The sequence below is a fragment of the Citrus clementina genome, unplaced genomic scaffold (genome assembly GCF_000493195.1).
Source record: "Citrus clementina cultivar Clemenules unplaced genomic scaffold, Citrus_clementina_v1.0 scaffold_2, whole genome shotgun sequence".
Lineage (NCBI taxonomy): Eukaryota > Viridiplantae > Streptophyta > Magnoliopsida > Sapindales > Rutaceae > Citrus > Citrus x clementina.
The window spans coordinates 25,842,820-25,870,681 of NW_006262688.1; the positions used below are offsets into that span (position 1 = coordinate 25,842,820).

Here is a 27,862-nt window from a genome sequence, read left to right on the forward strand (position 1 = left end):
CTATAGCGTTAGCGTGATCTGGGTATGAGTCATGGTCATGTACTTCTGTTGATTTAGCAATCATTAACGATACTATTTGTCGAGAAAAACCTACAACTATCTTTTTGACTTCTTTAATTCCTGAACTTGATTTGCCAATGTGAACCTCATTCACTCCTTTAATTCTTTTAGTATTCCTGAGTGATCAACTCCGTTGTTGGGAATTATCCGCTTGTCGCTGGAAGAAATCCCAAATCTCTGATGTATTTTTTGACATTAGCTCTTCTCCACTTGTTGTCATTGGTCATTTTTGCACATGCGGCAAAAATCCCTCCAAAAATATTGGCATTGGTGTCATTTCTCGTACCCATGATGTGAACACTTCAAAAGTAGCCCATTAAATCGCTCCCACGTTTCAAAAAACTGTCCGTCTTCTCTCTGAGTAAACTCTAAGATTTTCCTGCGAATAACAATGGTTTTGTGAAGTGGGAAGTATTTATTCAAAAATTTTGTTACCATTTGTTCTCATGATGTAATGTTATTAGCAGGCAATGTATTGAGTTATGAACGAGCTCTATCTTTTAAAGAAAATGAAAATAGTTTAAGTTTAACATTATCGTCTGAAAAATTCTCATATTTAAATCATAAAAATTATTCAAATGATTATATGGGTCCTCATTTTCTAGGCCATAGAATGTTGGGGGACAATTTAGCGCACTAAGTTTTAGTTCAAAACTCCTAACAACTACATTTAGGTATCTTATGCATGATGTGTTCAAATTAGCTAAAGAACTGAAGTAGTCCTTAAATGGTCTCTCCTGTAATGGTGCTTGTTTGTTATTGTTGCAAATCCATTTCAATTTTATTTTTAATTGCAACGTGTTTGTGTGTGCGAAATGTTTTTTCAAGTTCAAGGTCTATAGGCTCAAGATTAGGTAATAATGACCTTCAACCATGCATACAAAGAACACAAAAAAAGAACAAAACAAATAAAAATAAAGAAGAAGGAGAAATTACGATATTAACCTTATCACGCAGTTACAACCTTACTATAACACACTAAAAAAATACGTGAAATAAATTAACTAAAAATAAATTAATAAGATAAATGAAAAATTACAAGAAAAAATAACTTGAAATTAAATTACAGAATTTTAAAGAAGAGAAAAAGAAAAGAAATTCTTACCTCTAAATGTATATTCACTTTTTTTTTTCATTTTTTTAAATAAGAAAAAAATTACAAGAAAATAACTCAAAGAAATTATTTACAAAAATTAATTCTACGAATTAAAATAACTTATCTCCCCGACAACAGCGCCAAAAACTTATTGTGCAAATTTTTTTAAACTCGCAAGTGCACAAATCTATTGTAGAATAGATTAATGGTGACGAGTGTCGATCCCACGAAAAGATGGATTTTAATTATGTGTAGAGTTAATTTTTGAAGTGGCTGTTTGGATTTGTGGTGAAAGTGATTTAGATTATCCTAAAATTTAAATTAAAATAGAGGAAATAAATTGAAGTGAAAATTATTAAAATGACGTATTTGAGTATCTGGATCTGCATCAACATGCACCATGAGCTAAATATTCCTTATTAATGCCAATTAAATCATGAGTGGGGTTTCCACTCCTCACGAACCACACTCTAATAAATATGATGCTAAGGGTTTATCGTGCCAAATAGTAATAACCTTATATTAGGGAGCCGATTAAACCAGTGCGGTATCTAGACAAGATTATTACTATTTGTCGACGAAAAGTCAAAACATCCACCTTAATCAGAGTGGAAGAGAAAGTAAATTTATCAAATAAAGCCCATGGCACATGTTGAGACTTCACATTCAACCCAAGTTTAAAAAAAAAAAATAGCTACTCATAATTGAACTAGAGGTAAAATGAAAATTTATTAAAATACATAAAAAAAATACAAGATGGAGAAGGAATTACAGAAAATGGAACTCAAAAATGAATTCAGGGATGCCAAATTAGGGGGGAGTCCCATTTTTATAGATAAATTGAGTAAATCATATCCATCGGATTAAAAACAATTTAGACGCTGAGGATTGCGCCACGTCATCAGTTAACAGTACGCGGTTTGACCACGTAGTTTGAATAGTAACGCAGTTTGGTTGTAAATAATCCCGTGTATATGCATGTACAGTACGCACTATTTTGGTCCACTAACATGCTGTCACGTCACCGATCAACAGTACATAAGAATTTTAGTTTAATAGAATCGTAACACCTTATCAGTCAATGTCACATCATCGGTCAATGTCACATTATCGTTCCGTATATGTGAACAGTGTCGTGAACAGTGTCGTGAACAGTACCGTACATGTGAACAATGTCATTTTTTCTTTTATACTCCTCCTAAGGTTTTCGACTGTCCTGAGTTCAAAAGTGATGTCTATTTTGCTGTCTGATCTCTCGTTCATTGTGAAATGACCATGATGCCCCCTAAAATACATAAAATACTTAATTAAAATAAAACACACATAATTAAATCACAAGATGCTTAAATACATAAAAGTAAGGGTAGTAAGACTTGAAATATAAAATGACGATTTTTTTCTTTTATCAATATACACTTTCTAACACTCAACAGAAAGCTACTCCTTTTTTTTTTTCAAAATTTGTTGTACGATGCGCTAATTTTACCAAAAATAATTTCTAAAAAAATTTACCAAATACCAAAATTAGCGTTTAACTTTTTAAAATCACTTTTAAACCTCCTAAAAGCAATCTCAAATAAGTAATAGACTATTTTACCTCTATTAGTAAAAGTTTAAATTTTAAGATTTTGGAAGTAGAGATTATAAAGTTTTTTAAAAGAGTCAAATTGTCTAAAGTACCTTGAATTTATTTCATAATCTAATTTCATTCTTTGCATAATATAAATTTAAAAAACCTTTTTATAAAGTAATTTTATAATATTTAATAAAAAATTTCATTGACAACCATACAATTCAAATATTTTTAGTTAAACTTTTATTTATAAAAGTTCTACTTAATTAAACTCTATTTGAAAAGCTTCCAAAATGAAACTTAAAAAGTGGGAGTAAACTTTGACACAGAAAGAAATAATTTAACATATTTTCTTTTGAATAAAAAGAATACATCCTTTGAAATACCATAATTTAATATATATTTTTATTTATTTTTCACATAATACTAGTTATTTCATGTGGTTAATAGTACACATTTTGATTTGATTTGTGTGACATAAAAAATCGTGAGAATTTTTTTTTTTAATGTCCCTAAAACATATGACATAAGTAAAGAAAGCAATATTATCCTTTTTACTGGTCTAATTATGTAAGTCCAATAGTGATGTAATCGAAAGTCTGCATCGGCAAATGATCAAAAAATTAATAAAAGTAAATAAATTCTAATCATCGAATAGTGTCTGACCCTGAGATATCGCACCCCGATGACTTTGTTTAAAGATGCTCATTCTTCCTCTTGGTAAATTATATTTTTCAAAAAGAAAATTATAAACTAGAAGCGGTATAACTGTTCTTAAATTTACTTCTAGAAACTTTTGCGTCATAAATCATTATGCAAAAATATTAGATTAGTATATTTTAAACTTTAATCAAATAATGCAAACTGTGGAAACTAGCACCATAAAAAATACAAAAGCCATTCAAATTATACAGACATGCAATAACAGTATTTAGAAAAGTACAATTAATTACCCAAATTATAGTTTATGATGAATGCCAAGACAAAATCATCATCACAATCACGCCACTAATATCTCCTTCCATCACATGCCTTGTCCTCCTCTGTTTTTCCACTGTTTGTAATCTTTTTTTTTTAATTAATCTTTTTATTTATTCTAGAAGTAGGTGAGCGGGTAGAAGGAGAAAAAAAAAATCACTCATTTTTGTATTATCGTCAAAATTTAATTTATTTGTTCAACTTCAAACCTATTACTTTCATTTTAACTGAATATAAGATGCCACCAGTGCCCAAGCAGAAGAACTGTACCACGAAAATTTAGAATTAAAATTTTTAATTCTCATTCTTTTAATATGCAAGGATAATTAAGACTTTAATTAGACTCTTATTAATAATAGGTAAGGGATAATAGTATTAAAAATAAAAATTAATAATAAAATATTACAGTTCATTCAACAGATCAAGCTCGGTTTATATCCTGTAAAAATTGACATCATCAACGAACAGAGCGTTTGTTTAAAACAAAATTGAATTAGTCAATCAGATTTGTCTGTTTGTTCTGAATAGAAGATAATAATGCGCATATGTATATATATATTTTTCAATTGTCTATAAATACCCACAACTGTAGCCGGAGCTGAAGTAAAATTACAGTAATACCCACACTCTCTTGCATATATACAGACAAATCATTCGTCTAAATATATAAATCTGATACCGGCAGTTGCACTGGATCATAACCATCTAAACAAATAAGGGCCCCACAAGCTCCACCAATAATTGATCATTCTCCTAATCCTCTCTGTACTCAAGCTGGCACCACTGTCTCCTTCTACTTCTCAACCTCTCAACTTCTCAACTTGCTCTCCCCTTCACAAAATCCTTAAACCCTAACCTCACATAAATTCGATTCCATTTCTTAGTTCTCTCTTCATTCCCGTTCACAAATTCCTCCCTCCCCCCCCCCCCCCAAAAAAATAAAAAATAAAAAATAAAATAATGAAAAACATGATTCTTCCAGTGCTATTACTCTCATTTCTGACGCTGTCAATTTCAAATGTGAACTCGAAGCAAGAATCAATCTACGAGATCCTGAAGGAGCACGGCCTGCCCATGGGATTGCTCCCCAAGGGAATTGACGAATTTAGCATCGACGAAACGGGCAATTTCGAGGTGTTTCTGGATCAGGCTTGCAATGCCAAATTCGAGAGCGAATTGCATTACGACAGAAACGTTTCGGGCACTTTGAGTTACGGGCAGATGGGGTCATTGTCCGGAATTTCGGCTCAAGAGTTGTTTTTGTGGTTCCCCGTCAAGGGAATCCGGGTCGATATTCCGAGTTCCGGTCTTATTTATTTTGACGTCGGTGTCGTTCGTAAGCAATTCTCTCTGTCGTTGTTTGAAACGCCGAGAGATTGTATGGCGGTTCGGTCCTACAACGATGATGTTCTAAATGGAGAGCTCTCAGCTGAAGCCCTGTACAAGGTATGATTGTTTTGTTCATATTTTATCAAAATTGTAATGATTGAATTAGAAAAATCTTAGCTGTTCCATCTGCAGAGAGTTAGAAATGGGATTTTTCAGTTGTAATTTTTGCAAATTTATTGTGCAGCGTAAATATGGGAATGATCAATATGATAACTTAAGAGATGTGATGTGATGGGGTTTGAATTTTGGAGTTGGAAGGATTATACAAGTTATGCACAGTAGCTCAATCAGATAAGCTGTTGGGTCGCCATGTCACCTTGTAAAAAAGAGTCGTTAGAGTTGGATCCTATGCATCAATTTTGTGTGGTTGCTTGCATTTTTCTTTTCCGTATAGTGCGAAATTTGCAGACAATTTAAGCCAGCTCCTGTCTGAGAGAGGATGGCTAGAGAATTTGAGGGAGAAGTTTACACAAGGTTTTGATTTCACGGGATTTCAATTTATGGAGAATAGAGATAAAATGTGGCAGGAGAGTTCGGTTGAGGTGATTTCAGGTGAAAACTCTGCAATATTTTTTATTTTGTATGTTGAATTTTTGTTTGTATTATGAATATATAAACGTGGGTGGTATAATGAGTCTTTATTTTGTTAGTATAAGTTTTAGGTTGAATGAAAGACACACACCTTCATTACTAGTGGTATAAATCCAATAAATGAAAGCTTTATTGCTTGGTTTCAGGTATTTATTTATCCTTTTCGTCATCTAACTCCAAGATCATGTTGCATTATTTTGTTTCTACAATTTTTTCATTCACCCATTATTGACTTTGGTTTATTTCTGTATCATGCAATGGCTTTAACTAATGGGTGAAGTAGGGTCACAATCTAACAGATGAATGGAAGTAAGGGAAACTTCTTGTTTAATTTGCGTTTCTTTCCTTCTTTTGCAAGGGAACTTACAACTGCATTGTTATGCTCAGGTGTAAACCTCGACGGACTGTTTCCATTTTCAGAGAGTTTGAACTTTGAACCAGTGGTTTGTATAGCTATGGGAGTAGATTTCTGTTAGGATTCTAATTTAGCAGACACTCCTCAAATACAAGTTTAATTTGATTTATTTTTACTTTTCCACCCTTATTTTCCACTGGTTAGTAATCACTTGTAGAAAAAAGAATAAAAGTATATTCAGCAGTTGGTAATCATGATGCTTTGCTTCTCTGGCTACACCCTGTTCCAATCAGGTCGTTTGCAAATCATTCTGTTTCCCTCTTTGGATCCTTTTACATGCGTAATGTCTTCTACTGCTAATACTACATTCTAGCTTCAATTTTTCCGAAACTTTAGATTTTGTAATTTCACACATGACCATCCCATGTTGTCTGCCTTTTTTGCTTCCTATGAATTTTCCTTGCTTATTAGTTGCTTAGATGCTTTTATGTTCTAGTTAATTATTCCACTTAATGCAATTTTGAGGGAGGTGCTTAAGTCAAAGTGTTCGAATTTTGAGTTCTAGAACAGAATGAGACTATCTTACAAGTTGAAAGTTGTCAGGGACCTTGAATTTGATTGGTCCAAGCAAATCAACAAAATTTAGAGGAGCTTGACTTATTTTCGTTGAATGTTTTACCCCTTAGCTGATCCAAACTGGTTCATGCTCAATCTTGCCTTATTTGTGAAACCTGTCAAGGGAGAGCCCCCAGTATCCGCAGAAAAACATTCTTATATTTAGTATGTTTGTGGATTAGAATTTCTCCCTTTGTCACCTAGCATCCACTTTTACTGTGGACCTTCCGTTATTTTTCCTCTCATGACAAATCTGGTGACTTTATAGATTTGGTTTGTCATGCATTAGTGTTATTGGTATTTCAGTAAAATTTGAAATGATTTATGCTAATTCGACAGTGTGTCTGTAAGTGGAAGTCTCAAAAAGTGGTTCTATCTGCAGAAGGAAAGAAATTTTTGGTTAATAGTGCACATTATTAGTCCTTACATCTCTAAATCAATATCAAATGACATGTAGCATGCGCTCATTTACTGCTTTGGCTTGGAAAGTCTCAAATATTCTGCCAATGAAGCCCACTATAATATGTGGAACATTTGGAGGAAGATTTGACCGGTAATGTGTATAGGATTTTTATACTGATCAATTATTTAAAGGAAACATCATGATTGAATTGGCTCTATGCAAGGTAGGTTTTGCACATTCCATTGTCTGCCTAGTCTATTATTACTTTTAAAGCAATGTGTCCATCTTATTTGCTGTCAACTTATTATTTTGTTAAAAAAAGAAATATATTATTTTATTATGCGCCTGCTTCATACTATGAAATTTCTAATTTTTCCTTCAAAAGAAAATCCTAACCTTCAGGAGGTGGAAATAGGGAAAAAAAAATTGTGCTTGTGACAAACTTTTATCAACATTTTTAAAGTGCCTATTGCCTAAGTCAATCTTTAATATGACATTATGATGGTAGAGGCTTGATCTAGTGTGTGCAGTCGCTCATGTTATAGTATGTGATTGAGCACTTGGCAAGCATGCTCCTCCGGTGGGAGCTCTTTATGTGCGCAGTCGGGCACCACAACATAACGTGCGCGACTTCGTGCACTAAATGAAATTGCTACGGCGGTATATCTATAGCTTTGCTGGGTAAACTACAAAGTACAGTACTGTGTTCAGTAAAGTAGAAATACTGGAGTGACATTTTCTTGAGACCCATCATTGGCAAAAAAAGTGATATGAAATGAAAGGGTCTCTTTTTAGCAGGGGAAAGAAACCCAATTATTTGTTGGTCCCAGCATTTTGTTGGCTTGCTCCTCTTTTGGAGCAGAGCTTGCTGAAGATAGGAATAGGATCCTCAAATTCCACCAATCTTAATTCTCAAATTAAAAAACAAAAAAAAAAATTCCATCATTCTTATCCATTTATTTACATATGTAATATTCTTTTAGTCTTTTGAGTCTAATAAACATGTTTGCAACTGGGAATTGGTTCTAGTACTAAAGAGTAAACACATTCTTGGTTGAAGTGAATATTGCACATTACAACTGTGCCTGAAATTGAAGATCTTATTTATTAAAATTTGAAAGCAAGTTTTACATAAGGAAGAAACAAAAGGCCAATCTTGTCAACCCCGAGTGACAACAAAGTAGTGCTCTATCAAAGCTACTAACGGTGTGAAAGGGATTTGGTTTTTTTTCAAAGACTTCATTTTGTCTCTGCCCGCTAAGATCTTTCAATATTTAAAAGTTGAATGTGAATCGATGAGAGGCGCTATAACATAATATTTATATATATACGTCAATATCAGAAAATGAGATATGTTCATCAGCTCTCTGGCTCAATCCCACTCAAAGAAACGTTAAAATACACCAATGTGATATATTATTTCCATGGACTGTCTTATCACCAACCAAAGCAAGAAAACAATTTCAAAGGAGAGAATAGCTTTGTGGAAATATTCTTTTTCAGTACTTTATTCAAATAGCTAATAGGCTTTTTATAAAGGCAGCGCCTATGTTACATTTGTTGCAACAAACATTCCGATGATATGGATCGTTGGATTTGTAGGACCGTTGGATTTGTAATTTTTCAAATCCAACGGATGTCAAGAAATTTAACACAGAATGAGGTACACGTGCAATGGTCAAACGATTATTACAAAGTAAATATGGGCAACCTCCCGAAACGGTTCTGGAAAATTGTTGTTAACGGGGTAATGGGTAATGAAATTGATAAAGGGAGAAGGAAAGTGATGAGCGCATATTTTGGGTATGAAAAATAGGAGAGGGAAAATGAGGAGTAATTAGGCTTTGAAAGAAGGGAAAATAACAGTAGCACCAAACGATATTAGAAGCTTCCGCTTTCAATTTTGCAAGTTCACTTAAATTTGGAAACCTAACAAATTGCTGCTCACTAAAACCGAAGCTAGAGCCACCCGAATATCACTGAATATGGTAAAATTTGAAACCTCATCTTCACAAGTTGTCTTGACTACGTAATTCCACACACATGATTCATTGCTATGACCGGTTCCTTATTATTTTAATGCCTTTATTTGAAAAAAATTCCTAAAATCAACTCTAACAAAAGCCGAAGTGAAGCGTATGGTTTAAGGCTATAATCGAAAGTTGGAGTGAAGCGTATGATTTAAGGCTAAAGAAACAAATTGACAATTTTCAAAAACCTTCATAGTTTCTCAAACTGCATCTCCTCCTCATTGTAATAATCAGTAGTAACATATAGACCTAGAAATGATCTCTTGTTTTTTTCAGCCTTTAACTAATAAATTCCAATATAAAACTATGAATATTTCGTTGATAATGTTAGAGAAGGGAGATGTTGCTTCCTTCAATAAACGAAGCAAGAGAAAATGGATTCCAGAAGTTTGACAGCCACATTTCAATCGAGATGGAAAAAAAATAAATTTCAAAATTAAATTTTGTTTTTGAAATTTTCATGATATGCCGCTAATATTCAACCAACTATTCTAAGGAATGAGTCCTTGACTTTTACTTTTAACACTTTTTGCAACTGGTTCCAATCGGTTTCAACATGTTTTTAATATTTCTCCTTATCGCCACGTGTTGCTCTTGCGTTGGTCAATTGATCACGTCGTTATTGTTACTTACAGTTAAAATTGTTTAAAGGGTTGTTTGGTTAACAAGAAAATGAAAGAAAGTTGAAAGAGTAAAAACTTCAATTCAGAGAATTCTTAGAATATTATTTGATTCATTCTGAATGAATATACAAAGAGATTACATAGTTGTTTTTATACACAGCTGTTATAACAGATCGAGCTTATAACTAACTCTAACTAATCAAAATGAATCTTCACGTGTGCTGGTAATTACATAACCACCAGGTACCACCTGGACAGCCAAATCATCAATCTTTAACCGTGTGCTGTAGTTGCTGCAATCCTTTGCTTTATCTTCTTTTTCGCTAATCATACTGCAAGCAAGATGAGCTTCCTTAACATCCTCCCTCAAGCTCAATGGTCTGTTGATGACATTGAGCTTGGATCTGAAATAACTGAACTTAGGTAGAGATAAGGGTTTGGTGAGAATGTCGGCCACTTGCTCTTCAGTGAGAATGTATCTTACTTCTAATTCCTTGCTAAGAACCTTGTCTCTGATGTAATGCACATCTAATTCAATGTGCTTGGTTTTAGAATGAAAAACAGGATTCTTAGCTAGCTCCCTTGCACTTTGATTGTCATACCAAAGCACTGAAGTGGGCAACTGAGTTATGTTCAATTCTGAAAACAAAGATTGAAGCCAGGAAAGTTCTGAACATGCTGATGATAAGGCCCTGTATTCACTCTCAGTGCTAGACTTTGTTACAACCCCTTGCTTTTTAGAGGACCAAGAGATTAGGTTGTTGCCGAGATAAATGCAATATGCTCCAATGGATTTCCTATCATCAATATCACAAGCCCAATCTGCATCAGAATAGCCATTTAAACCAGTAACTCCAAGTGATCCCCCTTGCTATAGATAAAGACCATAAGTAATGGTAGCTTAAAGATATCTTAGAACCTTTTTACAAGCTAACCAATGCTGAATTGTGGGAGAACTCAGATACTGATTGAGTTTGTGTACAGAATATGCAATATCAAGTCTTGTGAGTACTAAGTACTGAAGACCTCCAACAATGCTCCTGTAGAGAGTTGAATTCTCAAATTCCTGTCCCAAAAGTCCTTTTACTTGCCTTTCTAGCTTAAGACCTGTACTGAAAGGTGTGTCAGTCCCCTTACAGTCTTGCATGGAAGCTCTACTTAACAGATCCTTAATGTATTTGGTTTGAGAAAGGTGCATCCCATGATGTGTATAACACACTTCCACACCAAGGAAATAAGCAAGCAAACCCAAATCCTTTAAAGCAAATACCTTGCTTAGTTTAGCAACAAACTCTTCTAAAACAGAAGAATCAAGACTTGTGACTAGTATATCATCTACATAAATCAAAACTATAATCAGCCCTTTGGTGTCATGCTTAATGAACAAATAAGTGTCTACTTTTGACTTGTAGAAGTGCCAGGTTGTAAGGCAATGTTTCAGCTTGTCATACCAGACTCTTGGAGCTTGTTTAAGCCCATAAAAAGCTTTGTTAAACTTGCATACATAACATTCTTCAACTATAAAACCCTCTGGTTGTGTCATGTATACATCTTTTGTTAAATCTCCATTAAGAAAGGCATTATTTATGTCAATTTGCCTAACCTTCCAGCCTTGCATCACAGCCAAACTCAGAATAACTCTGATAGTTGAGGACTTAATTACAGGGCTGTAAGTTTCTGAATAGTCAACCCCTGCAGTTTGATGGAATCCTTTTGTAATAAATCTAGCTTTATGCTTTGAGATTGATCCATCAGTGTTGTATTTAGTTCGAAATACCCACTCGCAACCAACAACCTTGAAATCTAAACACATTGGTGCAAGACTCCAGGTTTTGTTTTTTATGAGGGCATCATACTCAGCTTGCATTGCAGCTTTCCAGTTTGGATCTGACAGTGCTTCAGAAGGGGTGTTTGGTTCAAGGTTGTTGTGAGAAGTTAAAAAGGCCTTGGGTTTAAAAATGCCAGCCTTTGCTCTGGTAATCATGTGGTGAGATGAGGCTATGGATTTGGTCTGAGAGTTAGGGATTGGAGTAGGAAAAGATGGATGAGATAAAGGTATTTGAGCTGAAGATGATGGGTAGTGAGATGTATTTTCACTTTGTGAGTTTAAAGATGGAAGTATAGGTATTGTACTAGGTAAATTAGATGAAGTATTTGTATCTAGATAGGGAGAAATGAGATCAGTACCTGTGGCATCAGCTCCAAATGTGTTGAGATTGCTGTTAAATGTTGGTAAGGAATATGTCTGTAGAAGATTGTATTGAAAAAATGGGGTGTTTTGTTGTGAAGAAGAGTGATTGAAAATAGATGAACATGGAAAAGAACTTTCATAAAAAAGAACATGACTTGATATATACACTTTTCCAGAAGGATGCAAACATTTATATCCTTTATGGAGAGGACTATAGCCTATGAAGATACACTTAGAAGTATGAAAAGAGAATTTGTGTTTGTTATAATCTCTGAAAAAAGGAAAACAGGAACAACCAAAGCTTTTAAGAAATTTGTAATCAGGTTTCAAATGAAAGATAGCTTCATATGGTGATTTCATGGATAATGTAGAAGTGGGTAATCTATTTATGATGTAAGTAGCTGTATGAAAGGAGTCCCACCAGAATTTTATGGGTAAAGTTGCTTGTGCAAGCAAGGTTAAACCAAGTTCTGTGATATGTCTATGTTTTCTCTCTACTATTCCATTTTGGTTATGTGTGTAAGGACAAGAATGCTTGAATATAATGCCTTCTTGATGAAGAAAAGGGACAAAGGGTCTGAATTCACCACCCCAATCAGATTGTAGGCATTTAATGGATCTGTTTAGCTGTTTTTCAACCTGAGTTTTGAAGACTTTGAAGACAGAGAGAGTTTCATTTTTAGTTTTTAATGGAAATATCCAGGTGAATCTTGTAAAGTCATTAACAAAGCCTACATAATATCTATAGCCTTGTGAAGAAAGTTCAGGGGCTGGTCCCCATAAGTTAGTGTGTAGAAGTTCTAAAGGACTGCTGGTTTTGATGAAGCTAACTGAAAAATGTAATCTATGTAACTTTCCCATCATACAAGCATCACAAGATTCAAAAGATTTACTTCCATTGATTGCCTTTAAGCCTGGATAAGTTTTGATTACATGATCTAAAATTTTTTAACTTGAATGTCCTGGCCTTTGGTGCAAAACAGAAGTACTTAACAAGCATCTAGAGTTCATACATGGAGCTGAGACAGTGTATGAACAGGAAGTTTTATTTTGCAAATCAGAAGAAACAGCAGAAAACATTGAAAGAGGAACAACTTGAGCAGCTGACTCAACAGTTGTGACATGATTTCGAGAATAGATTTTATTGGGTGACATCAACAGCAATTTGTATAAACCTTTGTCAGCCTTGCCCTGTAGTATGATCAAATTCTCCACCTTGTCCTTCACAAAGCAAAATTTGTCAGTGAACTCAACTGCCACATTATTGTCTTTGGTTAACTGGGATATGCTAATAAGGTTTTTGGTGATTTGAGGAACCAGCAGTATATTGTGCAGGTTAAGTGTAAATGAAGCTTTTGTATTACAATCATGCATCTTTAGAGTGGCATGACCAAGATGAGTAATGATTAGACTAGTGTTGTGCAAATTTTAATGTACTCGCAAGCGCACGAATCTATTGTAGTATAGACTAATGGTGACGAGTGTCGATCCTACGAGGAGGTGGATTTTAATTATGTGTATAGAATTAATTTTGTAAATGGGTTGTTGGATTTATGGTGGAAATGTTTGGAATATGCTAAGACTAAAATTAAAATGGCGAGAATAAATTCTAAAATTGGAATTGCAATGGAGAGAATAAATTGAAGAGAAAATCTATTAAATTGACGTACTTGGGTATCTGGATCCGTATCAACATGCATCATGGGCTAAATAATCCGTATTAATGCCAATTAAATCATGAGGGGGGGAATCCACACCTCATGAACCACGCTCTAATCAATATGATACTAAGGGCTTATCGTGCCAAATAATAATAACCTTGTACTAGAGGGCCGGTGAAACTAGGGCGGTACTAGACAAGATTAGTATTATTTGTCGACGAGAATGACATGTCAAACCCCAAAATCTCACTGGAAGTAGTGACACTCTCACAAAGAAATTAAAACTAATAAAAATAGTCACTGCAATGAATGGTAATTGAGAGAGAAAATAATAAAGAATGATATCACATGCTCTCACCAAGATGAAATAAATATGCCCTCAGCTTATAAATAATACGAACTCAAGTCAAATAAAAATGTTAGTCAACCTACTTTATTTATCTTTTTTTTTTATTATGCATCACTACATCTTTTTAGCCCATATAACTAGCTTCTACTTCAAACTATAGTTCCCTAAAATCATGAAGGACTTTTTTTAGGATGTAACGTAGGCTAGGGACATGGTTAACAAAGAAAGGAAATAAGGAAAACAAAGTGTATGTTTGAGAAAAATGCAGAGAATTTTTTTTTTTTTTTGAAGTTGCAAGGTGGATTTCACCTATTATTGTTATTTTTATTCTTTTGAAACAACAACTTTTGTTTTGTTGTTTTTTTTTTTTTTACTTTTTGGCATAACTTCACTGGACAAAATAATTATTTACATTTTCTCAAACATAAATAGGTGATGGAACTTATAAGGCATCGGGTAATACTCCAAATCAGAGTGGGTCAAGATGATAAGTTGACAAAGAAAATATATATATTTTTTTTAAAGGCTCAAAAGGGTTAACTATGGATAGTTAATAAAAGGGATGGGTAGAAAGGCTCAAACGGATCAAAGATGGCCTTTCCATCGTCTTTTAGGGCTCTAAATAATCATCCATATCTACTAGTTAGATGGGCCTCCCAATGTAACAACACACTTTTTTTTTCTTTTTTTTAAGGGTTAATTCAAAAAAATCTAGAGATCGTGTATACAATAATAAACTGTTAAGCTGTATAAAGAATGGGCAAAAGAGTTACTCTCCAAGAAAAATAATAGGCTCAAAAACTCACTTGGTACTTATTATGACATGTTCATTCCTTCAAGCAACTCATATTTGTCTCCGACATCAACATGTAGAGTAGCAAACATAGCGTAACATCACTTAAGACCAAAGATAATACAAATACTAAAATTTGAAATTAATCATGTCATCCAATGTTAAAACAAATCACACAATTTTTTTTTTTAAACAAAATTCTACCCCCCAACCTATTCTAAACATGAAAGGAAAATATGCATGCAGAAATGTAAAAATGATGCATAAAAACTAATTAGAAAAGTTACACGTAAAATGATAGAAGACGAAAATGATTTTTTTTTTTTAAGAAGATGCGTTTCTAGAGGAACTACACTCTATATTCAGTCATCTTCGACTCAAAAGTTGGAAAATGTATATTTATAGAGGAGAAATTAAAAAGAAGAAAAATAAACATAAACACATAATAAAGAAAAAGAAAATGTCTGAATTTTTTTTAAGTTTTTTTTTAATAATTATTTTTTAAAACGATGAAGATGCGTTTCTAGAGTCACTACACTCCATATTCAGCCATCTTCAACACAAAAAGTTAGCAACAGTTAGTTTCTACAACAAAAAATTAGTAAAAACTTAACCAAAATTCCACAATTGTCGAGTATTCCCTCCCCCCAACCAGAACGAAACATTGTCCTCAATGTTTGAAATGAAAGAAGTAGAGTTTAGAAGACATCACCTGGGTGGTGCAACACAGAAAAAAATATTTACAGGCGGAGAGTTAAATCTAATTTGTACTTCTTACTGCTGCTACTGTTACCATCATTATTTGGACGCTCCAACACAAAGGTCCAGGGGTCTGGCTCCGGTCTATAAGCTTGTAACAGATCAAGTAGCTCATTAGCAGTGTGAGCACAAATAAAGAGTTTTTTCACATTAGCGGGAATGAAATAGTTTTTTATTGCATGGTTCAGAAATGCGATAAAGCCATCATAAAAGTTATTGACATTTAACAAACCGATGGGTTTCTGGTGGATGTGCAGATGGGCCCAAGATGCTAGTGTGATAAGTGCCTCTAGTGTTGCAAGATCTCCTGGAAGGAAAATAAAAGCATCAGCATGATTAAGCATTTCAGTTATTCTTTCCTGCATACCTGAGACGACTAACTCTTCTCCAGTTGATGAGTCAGACGAACTGCCCAATGGTTTTAAGACTCTTGGGATGATGCCTAACACTTGACTTCCTCTGATAAAAGCTGCTTCTGAGACCATTTTCGATAACCCTCGATTACCTCCTCCATACACCAAGTGTAATTTTCTCGCTGATATGCTTAGACCAAGATCTATGACTGCCTCAACGAACTCTTTATGTTTGCCATTTGTAAATCAAGAAAGCACACAAATGTTCTTGAATTGTCTATTGGGAGTAGCTGCCATTGTGATACTTCGCAAAAATAATTTGTGAGTGCTTGACAAAGAAAATCACATTTAAGAGTCTCGGTGATAGTGGGTCATGGTTGTGTATGAGGCAATATGTCAATGTCAAATAACGCGTAAAGCACGTGGCTCGCAAGTCAAAAAGAAAACAGTAAAAAGGAAAAAGCAAACAGTAATAAAATTATTAAAGACAATAATGCAAACAATAAGACAATAGTGAAATAAAATAACAATAAAGTAAAAGGATATTTACAGGTAGTTGCGACTGTGGCTCACATCTTCCTCTGGTTTTACGTCCAGAAACGGCTTGAACGCCCTCTATGGGTCGAGAATAGGCTTCCTATCCAGTTTTCTTATAAACTGGTAAACAGGGTCGTTTATAGTCAGATTCCCGAGACTATATCGTGCATGCTCTTTCTGGAATAATGGCCATAACTGGAGAATCGCTCCTTGCACATATCCACTGGGATGCGTTTCAAGAGACAAAAGGATATCATCCAATGACTCCTTATTTAAGCCATCCCTAATGAATTGAATCTTATCTTCCCTGTTATCAGACACCATTCCTAAATAACATGGGTTTTTATTGCAACTCATTCTGGCACACTTATGACAAGCAACAGAAATTCTTTGAGCTCGTCGTTTTCTTGCATAATTTCCTTTACCACAACTAGGCATGTATGCAATAAATTTTGGAGGTAACTCACCTGCCGATCGTACTTTCGCTTCGATTAACCAACGGATGTCAGCAGGTATGTTATTCCTCATGAGTAATCGCATGCGTTCGGACCGAGCTTTATAAATCGTAAGGAGGGCATTCTGAGGAAGTGAAGGGAATCGCTTGTGAAGCTTCGCTAGAATCTCGTTTCTGTCCATACCTTCGCCTCAAAATATCAGTTATTATGGGAAACTGAAGTAACCGACTTGATTGTCACGGAGTACCGTTATTCGCCACTTCACCGGGGTAACAAACTAAAGCACACAAACAGAAAACAAATTAAAACACACAAAGAAAATTAAAATCGTCATCTTATTAAATTTACCTCAAGCTCCAACTGGATGTCGTAAACACTTCTCTCAATGTCTCGGAGTTGGCGTTCTAAACCCTCAATATAGGCTACTAACTCTGGTGGTTGTAGAGCCCAAATGCGTTGTGTTTTACAAAATTGAATCTGTCTTTTGAAATGAGTTTTGACACGTTGAAGTGGTTGAAGAATGTTCAGGAGGAACGGTCTAAGTATGAGACTCATGATTAAAAATGATAAGAGAAAACTTAATGGTAAAATAAACACACTTATGCAAAAACAATTTCAATTAGCAAAAGAATAATAATAAAAAGAAAGAAAGAAAAATCAAATCAACGAAAAGAAAAAAAAATCAATTCAAATTTGGTGGGTCACTCAAATTTATTTCGGTGTCTTCTTCATGTGGTTGGTACTCTAGATATGGCTTTAATCTTTTACCATTAACTTTAAACGTGACACCGTTCTTTGGGTCCTTAATTTCAATTGCCCCATGTGGAAAAACAGTATGAACAATAAAGGGACTAGTCCAACGAGAGCGTAACTTACCCGGGAATAGGTGCAAGCGAGAATTGAATAAAAGCACTTTCTGACCTGGAGTGAACGATTTTCTCATAATTTGCTTATCATGGAAGACTTTCATTGATAAGCAAATGAACAATTGCCCCATGTGGAAAAACAGTATGAACAATAAAGGGACTAGACCAACGAGAGCGTAACTTACCCGGGAATAGGTGCAAGCGAGAATTGAATAAAAGCACTTTCTGACCTGGAGTGAACGATTTTCTCATAATTTGCTTATCATGGAAGACTTTCATTCGTTGCTTGTAAATCTTGGCATTTTCGTATGCATCATTGCGAATTTCTTCAAGTTCTGCCAGCTGTAATCTTCTTTCTAAGCTGGCTTGCTGCATGTCAAAATTGAATTTCTTGATGGCACAATATGCACGATGCTCGAGTTCCACAGGTAGGTGGCAAGCTTTTCCATACACTAGCCTGTAGGGTGACATCCCAATCGGAGTCTTGAAAGCCGTTCTATATGCCCATAAGGCATCATCAAGTCTTAATGATCAATCTTTTCTGTCCAGCCTCACCGTCTTTTCTAATATGTGCTTTATTTCTCGATTGGAGATCTCAACTTGGCCACTGGTTTGCGGATGATATAGGGTCGCCACTTTGTGTGTGATTGAATACTTTGTCAAAAGAGCCTTGAATGCTTTGTTATAAAAGTGGGCACCACCATCACTGATTATCGCTCGAGGGAATCCAAAGCGTGAAACAATGTTGCTTTTCAAAAATACTATCACCACCTTGTGATCATTGGTCCTACATGGAATTGCTTCTACCCATTTTGATACGTAGTCAACAGCAACCAATATGTATTGATGGCCAAAAGAAAGGGGAAAGGGTCCCATGAAGTCGATACCCCATACGTCAAAAATCTCAACCACTAAAATTGGATTTAGTGGCATCATGTTCCTTCGTGTAATGCTTCCCATTCGTTGACACCTATCACATGAAGAACAGAAAGTGTAAGCGTCTCGAAATATAGATGGCCAATAGAAACCACATTGTAAAACTTTAGTCGCTGTTTTCTTAGCACTGAAATGGCCTCCACAAGCTTGTTCATGGCAGAATGAAAGGATATTCTGAATTTCACTTTCTGGGACACATCGTCTAACAATTTGGTCTGCACAATACTTGAACAAATATGGGTCATCCCAAAAGAAATTCTTTATCTCTGCAAAGAATTTAGCCTTATCTTGCCGGGTCCAATGCTCTGGAAGTTTACCTGTAACAAGATAATTAACTATATCAGCATACCAAGGTAATACTTCCACATTCATTAATTGTTCATCTGGAAATGACTCATTCAATGGTAGTGATTCTGTAATTGTGTCAAAATGGAGACGAGAGAGGTGGTCCGCCACAACATTTTCTGTCCTTTTTTTATCTTTGAATTTCAAGTCAAATTCCTGCAAAAGTAACACCCAACGAATTAGTCTGGCTTTTGCATCTTTCTTTGTGAGAAGATATTTAAGAGCAGCATGATCCGTGAATATAATTATTTTACAACCAATGAGATATGATCGAAATTTTTCCAATGCAAACACTACTGCTAGCATTTCTTTTTCAGTAGTTGAATAGTTCAACTGTGCATCATTTAATGTCATACTAGCATAGTAAATAACGTGGGGAATTCGATCAACTCTTTGTCTTAATACTGCTCCTACTGCATAATCAGATGCATCACACATTAGCTCAAATGGTAAGCTCCAGTTTGAGGCCTGAATGATGGGTGATGATGTCAACAACTGTTTTAATTTTTCAAACGCCATAAGACATGAATCATTAAAGATAAAAGGTACATCCTTAGCAAGTAAATTGCATAAGGATCTAGAAACTTTGCTAGAATCTTTAATGAAACGTCTATAGAAACCAGCATGCCCAAGGAAAGATCTTACTTCTCTGACTGTTTTGGGTGGAGGAAGATTAGAAATGAGATCGACCTTGGCTTTGTCAACCTCAATACATTTGCTCGAAATGATGTGACCGAGAACAATACCTTGTTTTACCATAAAATGGCATTTCGCCCAATTTAAGACCAAGTTCTTCTCGATACATCTCTGCAGAACTAGTGTTAGATGATGTAAACATTGATCAAACAAATCACTAAAGACAGAAAAGTCATCCATAAAGACTTCAAGGAATTGTTCAACCATATCAGAAAAAATGCTTAACATGCATCGTTGAAATGTAGCAGGTGCATTACATAATACAAATGGCATTCTCCTATATGCAAATGTGCCAAAAGGGCAAGTGAAAGTAGTTTTCTCTTGATCTTTTGGTGCTATGGGAATCTGATTATATCCTGAGTAGCCATCTAGAAAGCAATAAAATTCATGGCCTGCTAATCTATCAAGCATTTGATCGATAAATGGTAAAGGAAAATGGTCTTTACGTGTGACAGAATTCAACTTTCTATAATCAATGCATACATGCCATCCTGTAGTTACTCTAGTGGGTACCAATTCATTATCGGCATTCGTAACTACTGTAACTCCTGACTTTTTGGGGACAACTTGTACAGGACTGACCCATGAACTATCAGAAATTGGGTAAATGATACCTGCATCTAATAGCTTAAGGACTTCTGTTCTAACAACTTCTTTCATATTATGATTTAACCGACGTTGCATTTCCCTAGTAAATTTAGCATTTTCATCAAGGTGAATGTAATGCATGCAGTCTACTAGGTTTATACATTTTATGTCTGCTATGGTCCATCCTAATGCTCCTTTGTGCTCTTTTAAAACATCCAACAACTTACCTTTTTGTTTGTCATTGAGGGATGATGAGATGATTACCGGCAGAGTACTTTCTTTTCCCAAAAATGCATATTCCAGAGTGTTGGGTAATGGTTTGAGCTCGAGTTTCGGTGGTGATTCTGATGATGGGATGAGTTTCTTCTCTGATGGTGCTAGTTGTTCAACTCTTGACTTCCATTTATTAGTGTCCATAGATAGTGCTGAGTCAAGCAGGGCGTTGACCTCATCGACCGATCTGTCAATATCAAAATTCAAACCAAAGTGAGTTAAACATATTTGTAAAGGATCATCACTAAGGTTTGAAACAAAAGTATCATCAACTAATGCTTCAATTAAATCCACATCAACAATTCCATCATCTGCACTGTGAGGTTGTTTGGCAATGTTGAAGATGTTCAGCTCCATAGTCATGTTGCCGAAAGACAACTGCATATTTCCAGTCCTGCATTGAATGTGAGCATCCGCAGTTGCCAAGAAAGGTCGGCCTAGGATAATGGGGATGTGCTTCCTTGAATCCTGTATTGGTTGAGTGTCAATTACAATGAAATCAACAGGAAAATAAAACTTGTCTACCTGGATAAGCACGTCCTCCACAATACCACGAGATATTTTCGTGGACCGATCTGCAAGCTGTAACACCACTGGAGTTGGGTGTAATTCTCTCAGTCCAAGTTTTACGAATACTGAATAAGGCAACAGATTTACACTAGCTCCTAAATCCAACAAAGCATTCTCAATTGTGTGGTTCCCTATACTACATGAGATAGTGGAGGAGCCTGGGTCTTTGCATTTTAAAGGAATTTTATGTTGGAGTATAAAACTAACATTTTCTGTTAAAAATGCCTTCTTTTGAACATGCATATTTCTCTTTTTAGTACAAAGGTCTTTAAGAAACTTGGCATAAGATGAAACTTGTTTAATAGCATCAAGCAAAGGGATGTTAACACTTACCTGTTTGAAGATTTCAAGAATCTCACCTGTGGATTTTCCTTTTTTTTCTTTAGCTAACCTCTGAGGAAATGGAGCTTTCGAAACATATTCTCGTGGGTTGGTTTCTTATTTCTCCTCCAGTGATGAGTCATCAACATTCACAGGTACAATTTAATTTTCTTTTGTCACCGGATCCTCCACTTTGTTGTCGACTTCTTTTTCTTTTCGCAAGGTCATGACGGCTTTGACCTCTCCATGCTGCTGTGGTGAACTGGTACTTGCTTCATGCACTCCTTTAGGGTTAGCCACTGGTTGACTTGAAAACTTACCTTTCTCAACGGTCATTGCCAAGGTCTGAACTGAAGAAGCAAGTTGTCCCACCATCTTCTCGAGGCTTGAAATTGATTGGGCTTGTGAGTTGAAGCCCGCTCTCAATTCATTTCGTAGTCCATCAATGGTGCGGTTCTGTTGCTCAATCGTGGAGTGAGTAACATTCCTGAAATTCTGGAATGTATCCTCCCATGGTCTAGGTTGAGAGTGGTTCTAGTTCTGATTGTATGGTCTAAATGGTGGCTGAGAGGCTTGAGGATTTTGTGGAATTGGTGGAGCTGGAGCTGCTGGTCCGTTCTATTGGAATCCTTGAGACCATGAAAAATTGGGGTAGTCTCTCCATCCAGGGTTATATGTGTTGGAGTATGGGTTGTAATTCGATGGTTTTCTCATTACACCTATGGCATTGGCTTGATCTGAGTATGAGTCATGGTCATGTGGCTCTGTTGATTTAGCAGTCGATAATGATGCTATTTGTCGAGAGAGACCTTCAATTATCGCTTTGACTTCTTTAATTTCTGAACTTGATTCGCCAATGTGAACCTCATTTACTCCCTTAATTCTTCTAGTATTCTTGAGTGATCGACTCCGTTGTTGGGAATTATCCGCTTGTCGCTGGAAGAATTCCCAAATCTCTGATGCACTTTTTGACATTAGCTCTCCTCCACTTGTTGCCATTAGCTATTCTTGCACATTCGGCAATAATCCCTCCAAAAAGTATTGGCATTGGTGCCATTTCTCGTACCCATGATGTGGACACTTCAAGAGTAGCCCATTGAATCGCTCCTATGTTTCGAAAAATTGCTCGTCCTCTCTCTGGGTAAACTCCGAGATTTCCCTGCGAATAGCATTGGTTTTATGCACTGGGAAATATTTATTCAAAAATTTTGTAACCATTTGTTCCCATGATGCAATGCTATTAGCAGGCAATGTATTAAGCCATGAACGAGCTCTATCCTTTAAAGAAAATGGGAATAGTCTAAGTTTAACATCATCGTCTGAAAATTTTTCATATTTAAAAGTTTGACAAATGGCATGAAAATCATTCAGATGATTATATGGATCCTCATTTTCTAGGCCATAAAATGTGGGAAGACAATTTAGCACACTAGGTTTTAATTCGAAACTCCTAGCAGCTACATTTGGGTATCTTATGCATGATGTGCTCAAATTAGCTAAGGAACTGAAGTAGTCCTTAAATGGCCTCTCTTGTGGTTGCAAATCCATTTCAAATTTATTTTTAATGTGCTTTTGTGTGCGAAGTGTTTTTTCTAATTCAAGGTCTATAGGTTCAAGATTAAGTAATAATGACCTACAACCATGCATGCAAAACAAATAAAATGAAAATAAAGATGGGAACAAAACAAATAAAAATAAATAAGAGGGAGAAATTACGATACTAACCTTATTGCGCTATTAAAACCTTTCTATAAAAATACACAAAAACAAATACGTGAAATAAATTAACTAAAAATAAATTAATAAGATAAAAAAAATTACAAAGAAAAATAAATTGAAAATTAAATTACAGAATTTTAAAGAAGAGAAAAAGAAAAGAAATACTAACCTTTAAATGTAGATTCACTTTTTTTTTCTTTTTCTTTTTTTTTAATAATAAAAAAAATACAAGAAAACAAATAAAAGAAATTATTCACAAAAATTAATTCTATGAATTAAAATTACGTACCTCCCCGGCAACGGCGCCAAAAACTTGTTGTGCAAATTTTAATGTACTCGCAAGCGCACGAATCTATTGTAGTATAGACTAATGGTGACGAGTGTCGATCCCACGAGGAGGTGGATTTTAATTATGTGTATAGAATTAATTTTGTAAATGGGTTGTTGGATTTATGGTGTAAATGATTTGGAATATGCTAAGACTTAAATTAAAATGGCGAGAATAAATTCTAAAATTGGAATTGCAATGGAGAGAATAAATTGAAGAGAAAATCTATTAAATTGACGTACTTTGGTATCTGGATCCGTATCAACATACATCATGGGCTAAATAATCCGTATTAATGCCAATTAAATCATGAGGGGGGAATCCACACCTCATGAACCACGCTCTAATCAATATGGTGCTAAGAGCTTATCGTACCAAATAATAATAACCTTGTACTAGAGGGCCGGTGAAACCAGGGCGGTACTAGACAAGATTAATATTATTTGTCGACGAGAAGTCAAAACATCCACAAAAACTAGAGGGGAAGAGAAAATAAATTTACTAAATAAAGCCCATGACACATGTTGAGACTTCACATTCAACCCAAGCTTGAAAGAAAATTAGCCACTCATAATTAAACTAGGGGCAAAATGAGAATTTATTAAAATACGAAGAAAATACAAGATGGGGAGGGAATTACAGAAAATGGAGTCCAAAAATGGATTCAGAGATATCAAATTAGGGGGGGAGACCCCCTTTTTATAGATACATGGAGTAAATCATGGCCATCGGATTAAAAACAGTTTGGACGCTCAGGATTGCACCACGTCATCAATCAACAGTACACGGTTTGACCACGCGGATGAACAGTAACACGGTTTGACTCAGATGAACAGTAACGCGATTTGGTTGAAAATAATCCTGTGTGATGCATGTACCGTACGCGAGATTTTTCATCCACTGATATGCTGCCACGTCACCATCAACAGTACATAAGAATTTTAGCCCAACAGGATCATTACACCTCATCAGTCAATGCCACATCATCGGTCAATGCCACGTCATCGATCCGTCTATGTGAACAGTATTGTGAACAGTAACGTAGTTAGTACCGTACACGTGAATAGTACCGTACATATGAATAGTGTCATTTTTCCTTTTATGCTCCTCCTAAAGTTTTCGACCGTCCTGAGTTCAAAAGTGATGTCCGTTTTGCCGTCTGATCTCTCCTTTATTGTGAAATGACTATAATGCCCCTAAAATACATAAAATACTTAATTAAAATAAAACACATGTAATTAAATCACAAGAAGGTTAAATACATAAAAGTAAGGGTTGTTAGTAAGACTTGAAATGTAAAATGACGGTTTTCTCCTTTATAAATATGCATTTTCTAACACTCAACAACTAGCACCATTACCAACTACAAATTTAGATATACCTGCAAAAGGCTCAGCAACATGCATGTTGTTCATGTCATTAGTGAGGTCATGTGTTGCCTCACTGTCAAGATACCAGTTGGTATTTGAAGCACCCTCCATGTTTGCTAGATAAGCAGACTTTGAATTCCTGTTTGGTGGTGACTTAAAAGCACCTGAAGCAATGAACTCTTCAAGTTTCCAGCAGATATTAGCTGTATGACCTGTCTTAAGACAAATTTGACAGGTAGGTTTAGAAGCATTCCATTGAAGTTTAACATTTCCAGATGTTTTGGTATTATTGAGTATCCACCAGGATTCTGATTCCAGTTCCCTCAATTTCTCTGATTATCACTAAAATAACCTCTTTGCTGAAAATTAACACCAGATGAATTTCCTCCATTGGCTCCAGCACCTCCAGAATATCCTTTATAGCCACCATAGCCATAATGTCCAGCATTACCAAAACCAGGATTAAATCCATAGCCACCAAAATTCTTACCTCCAGATATAAATCCTTTCTTCAAACCTCTGTTTTGGACTAAATTTGCCTCAAAATTCTGTTTCACATCCATACCAGTAAGCATGTGTGCTTGTTGTTCTATTCTAGCTTCTTGAGTTAACAACATTGCATATGCTTCATTTACATCCATTTTACCAACTCCTATTTGACCAGTTATGTATGTAGCAACATAATTATAATCAGGTCCTAAATCAAAAAGTATGTGCAAAATCAAATCATCATCACTTAAAGCACTTCCAGCAGCAGCCATATTATCAGCTATGTTTTTCATCTTAATGAAATAATCAGTGACTTTCATATCATCTTTCCTATTTGAATTCATCATGTACCTCAGATGCAACAATTTAGATTTAGACTGTGATCCAAATTGGACTTTAATGGCTTTCCATACCTCAAGTGAAGTTTCTAGACTGAAGACCAAACTGATGATGCCTTCACTCATTGAAGAAAACAGCCATCCAAGCAGCATCTAATCTTGTGATCTCCAGGTAACATACTCTGGATTCTCAACAGATCTGAGGTCATCACCAATTCTTTGAGCAGTGTGAGAGGGTGGAGGAGTTATAGAATTTTGAAGGATGTTAAGGAATCATCAATGAATTTTTCAAGTCTATTTCTACGAATGGAAGCAAGGACTTGAGATCGCCAAATCAAGTAATTTGATTGATCCAGCTTAACAGGAGTGTTGAATGAAAAGGTGGCTGTGCTCGTATTAATGGCAGCATTATGAACTACATTAGAAGATGAAGCAAGATGTACTGAAACCATACTGGCTCTGATACCAAGTTAAAATTGTTTAAAGGACTGTTTGGTTAACAAGAAAATGAAAGAAAGTTGAAAGAGTAAAAACTTCAGTTCAGAGAATTCTTAAAATATTATTTGATTCGTTCTGAATGAATATACAAAGAGATTACATGGTTGTTTATATACACAACTCGAGCTTATAACTAACTCTAACTAATCAAAATGAATCTTCACGTGTGCTGGTAATTACATAACCACCAGGTGCCACCTAGACAGCCAAATCATCAATCTTTAACCGTGTGTTGTAACTGTTGCAATCCTCTGCTTTATCTTCTTTTTGGCTAATCATACTGCAAACAAGATGAGCTTCCTTAACACTTACACAAAATGTATCATAAGCTTACCCTTTTATAAAAGCCCATGGAAGCATACGATTCACGTTACCGACAACCTATAACCAACAAAGGATACACACAAAGCAATAAAGCATGAAATACAGAAATAATGGGAAAGATAGGCAATATTGCACGAGTGGTTAGTGGACCGCCCCAAACACCCTTTTATTTTCAAAACAAACTAAAAGCTAAGTCCAAGCTTGGTGCAAATATGTGGGGAGCTTTGTTGGCTGTTGCTTGTTATCTGGAGTCTGGACACATGTCACAAGGCCTACGGCAGATCAAATGCATTTCAGCCTTAAGAGATGTGTAATTCCCCTCAATTCTTTTTAATGAATGATAAGGAGTTTTATGGCTGATCCTTTTTTCTAAAATTGGTTGTGCAGAAGAACAAACGAGAGACGGATTCATAAATGCAGCATTTGAGTTGGGTCCATAATTTGATTTCACTTTCAAGTTCAAGAGTCAAGGCTGAGCTGCCCATAAAACGGAAAACACGGGATATCACATGATGCTGATGCCACACACAATTAAATGCTTCCTCTTAAAAAAAAAAAAATTACGGTACAAATAAAATATGAAAAAGTTCATACACGAAATTACCAAAGTAGCCAAAGAACGGCTGATTGTTTACTTGTCTGCACTGCCATGGTGTCATCTTTTTAAGTAGAACACAGATAAACACTTGGCACCGCGATGCAGTGTTTGTTGCCATGCATGTACATGCAAGACTTCATCATCTCTGCTTTTACAGACAAAATCCAAGAAACCTCGGACACCAGTCCGACTCTCTTCGATTTTATCGCTTCATATATATTGCTAATTGATCCCTACACTGTTTCGTTATTTAAATAACTCCTTAATCACTGTTTACTTAATTCATTTGTGTCTTTTTTTTTTCCCTTGAAACAAAGTTATGTTTAAAAAAAAATGCTGAGTATAAATATTATCTCTTTAACTAATAATGTTAAAAATCGTAATATTTAGGTTTTAATTGAAGTTTTAATTGGTGTAATATTTATTTATTAAATGATAGAATAAAATAATAAATAATTTTACACCTAATATACCAGTCCGACTCTCTTCGATTTTATCGCTTCATATATATTGCTAATTGATCCCTACACTGTTTCGTTATTTAAATAACTCTTTAATCACTGTTTACTTAATTCATTTGTGTCTTTTTTTTTCCCTTGAAACAAAGTTATGTTTAAAAAAAAATGCTGAGTATAAATATTATCTCTTTAACTAATAATGTTAAAAATCGTAATATTTAGGTTTTAATTGAAGTTTTAATTGGTGTAATATTTATTTATTAAATGATAGAATAAAATAATAAATAATTTTACACCTAATATATGAGTGGAACACATAGTATGAGATCTCAAA

General features: G+C 35.1%; 1 protein-coding gene and 1 non-coding gene across 10 annotated transcripts; one reads left to right on the forward strand and one right to left on the reverse strand.

Annotated features, from left to right (window-relative positions):
• Nucleotides 1-4,453: 4,453 nt before the first annotated feature.
• LOC18052568 lies at nt 4,454-6,891 on the forward strand. Of its 9 annotated transcripts, none has more exons than XR_002907342.1 (4): nt 4,454-5,153; nt 5,281-5,648; nt 5,747-5,996; nt 6,075-6,891. XR_002907342.1 is itself a non-coding variant. In XM_024192111.1 (3 exons), the coding sequence occupies exons 1-3, from the start codon at nt 4,668-4,670 to the stop codon at nt 6,121-6,123; spliced, it is 561 nt and encodes a 186-aa protein (XP_024047879.1). In that variant the 5' UTR covers nt 4,454-4,667; the 3' UTR covers nt 6,124-6,891. The 9 variants fall into 9 exon arrangements, 2 of the variants coding, with proteins under 2 accessions (XP_024047879.1, XP_024047880.1); XR_002907343.1 differs by having other exon boundaries at nt 5,281-5,833; nt 5,971-5,996; nt 6,075-6,129; XR_002907345.1 differs by having other exon boundaries at nt 5,968-5,996; nt 6,075-6,129.
• An 18,538-nt stretch (nt 6,892-25,429) lies between these two features.
• LOC112101348 lies at nt 25,430-25,566 on the reverse strand. The gene has a single exon (XR_002907475.1). It is a non-coding gene; the product is annotated as a small nucleolar RNA Z247 (small nucleolar RNA).
• Nucleotides 25,567-27,862: the final 2,296 nt, after the last annotated feature.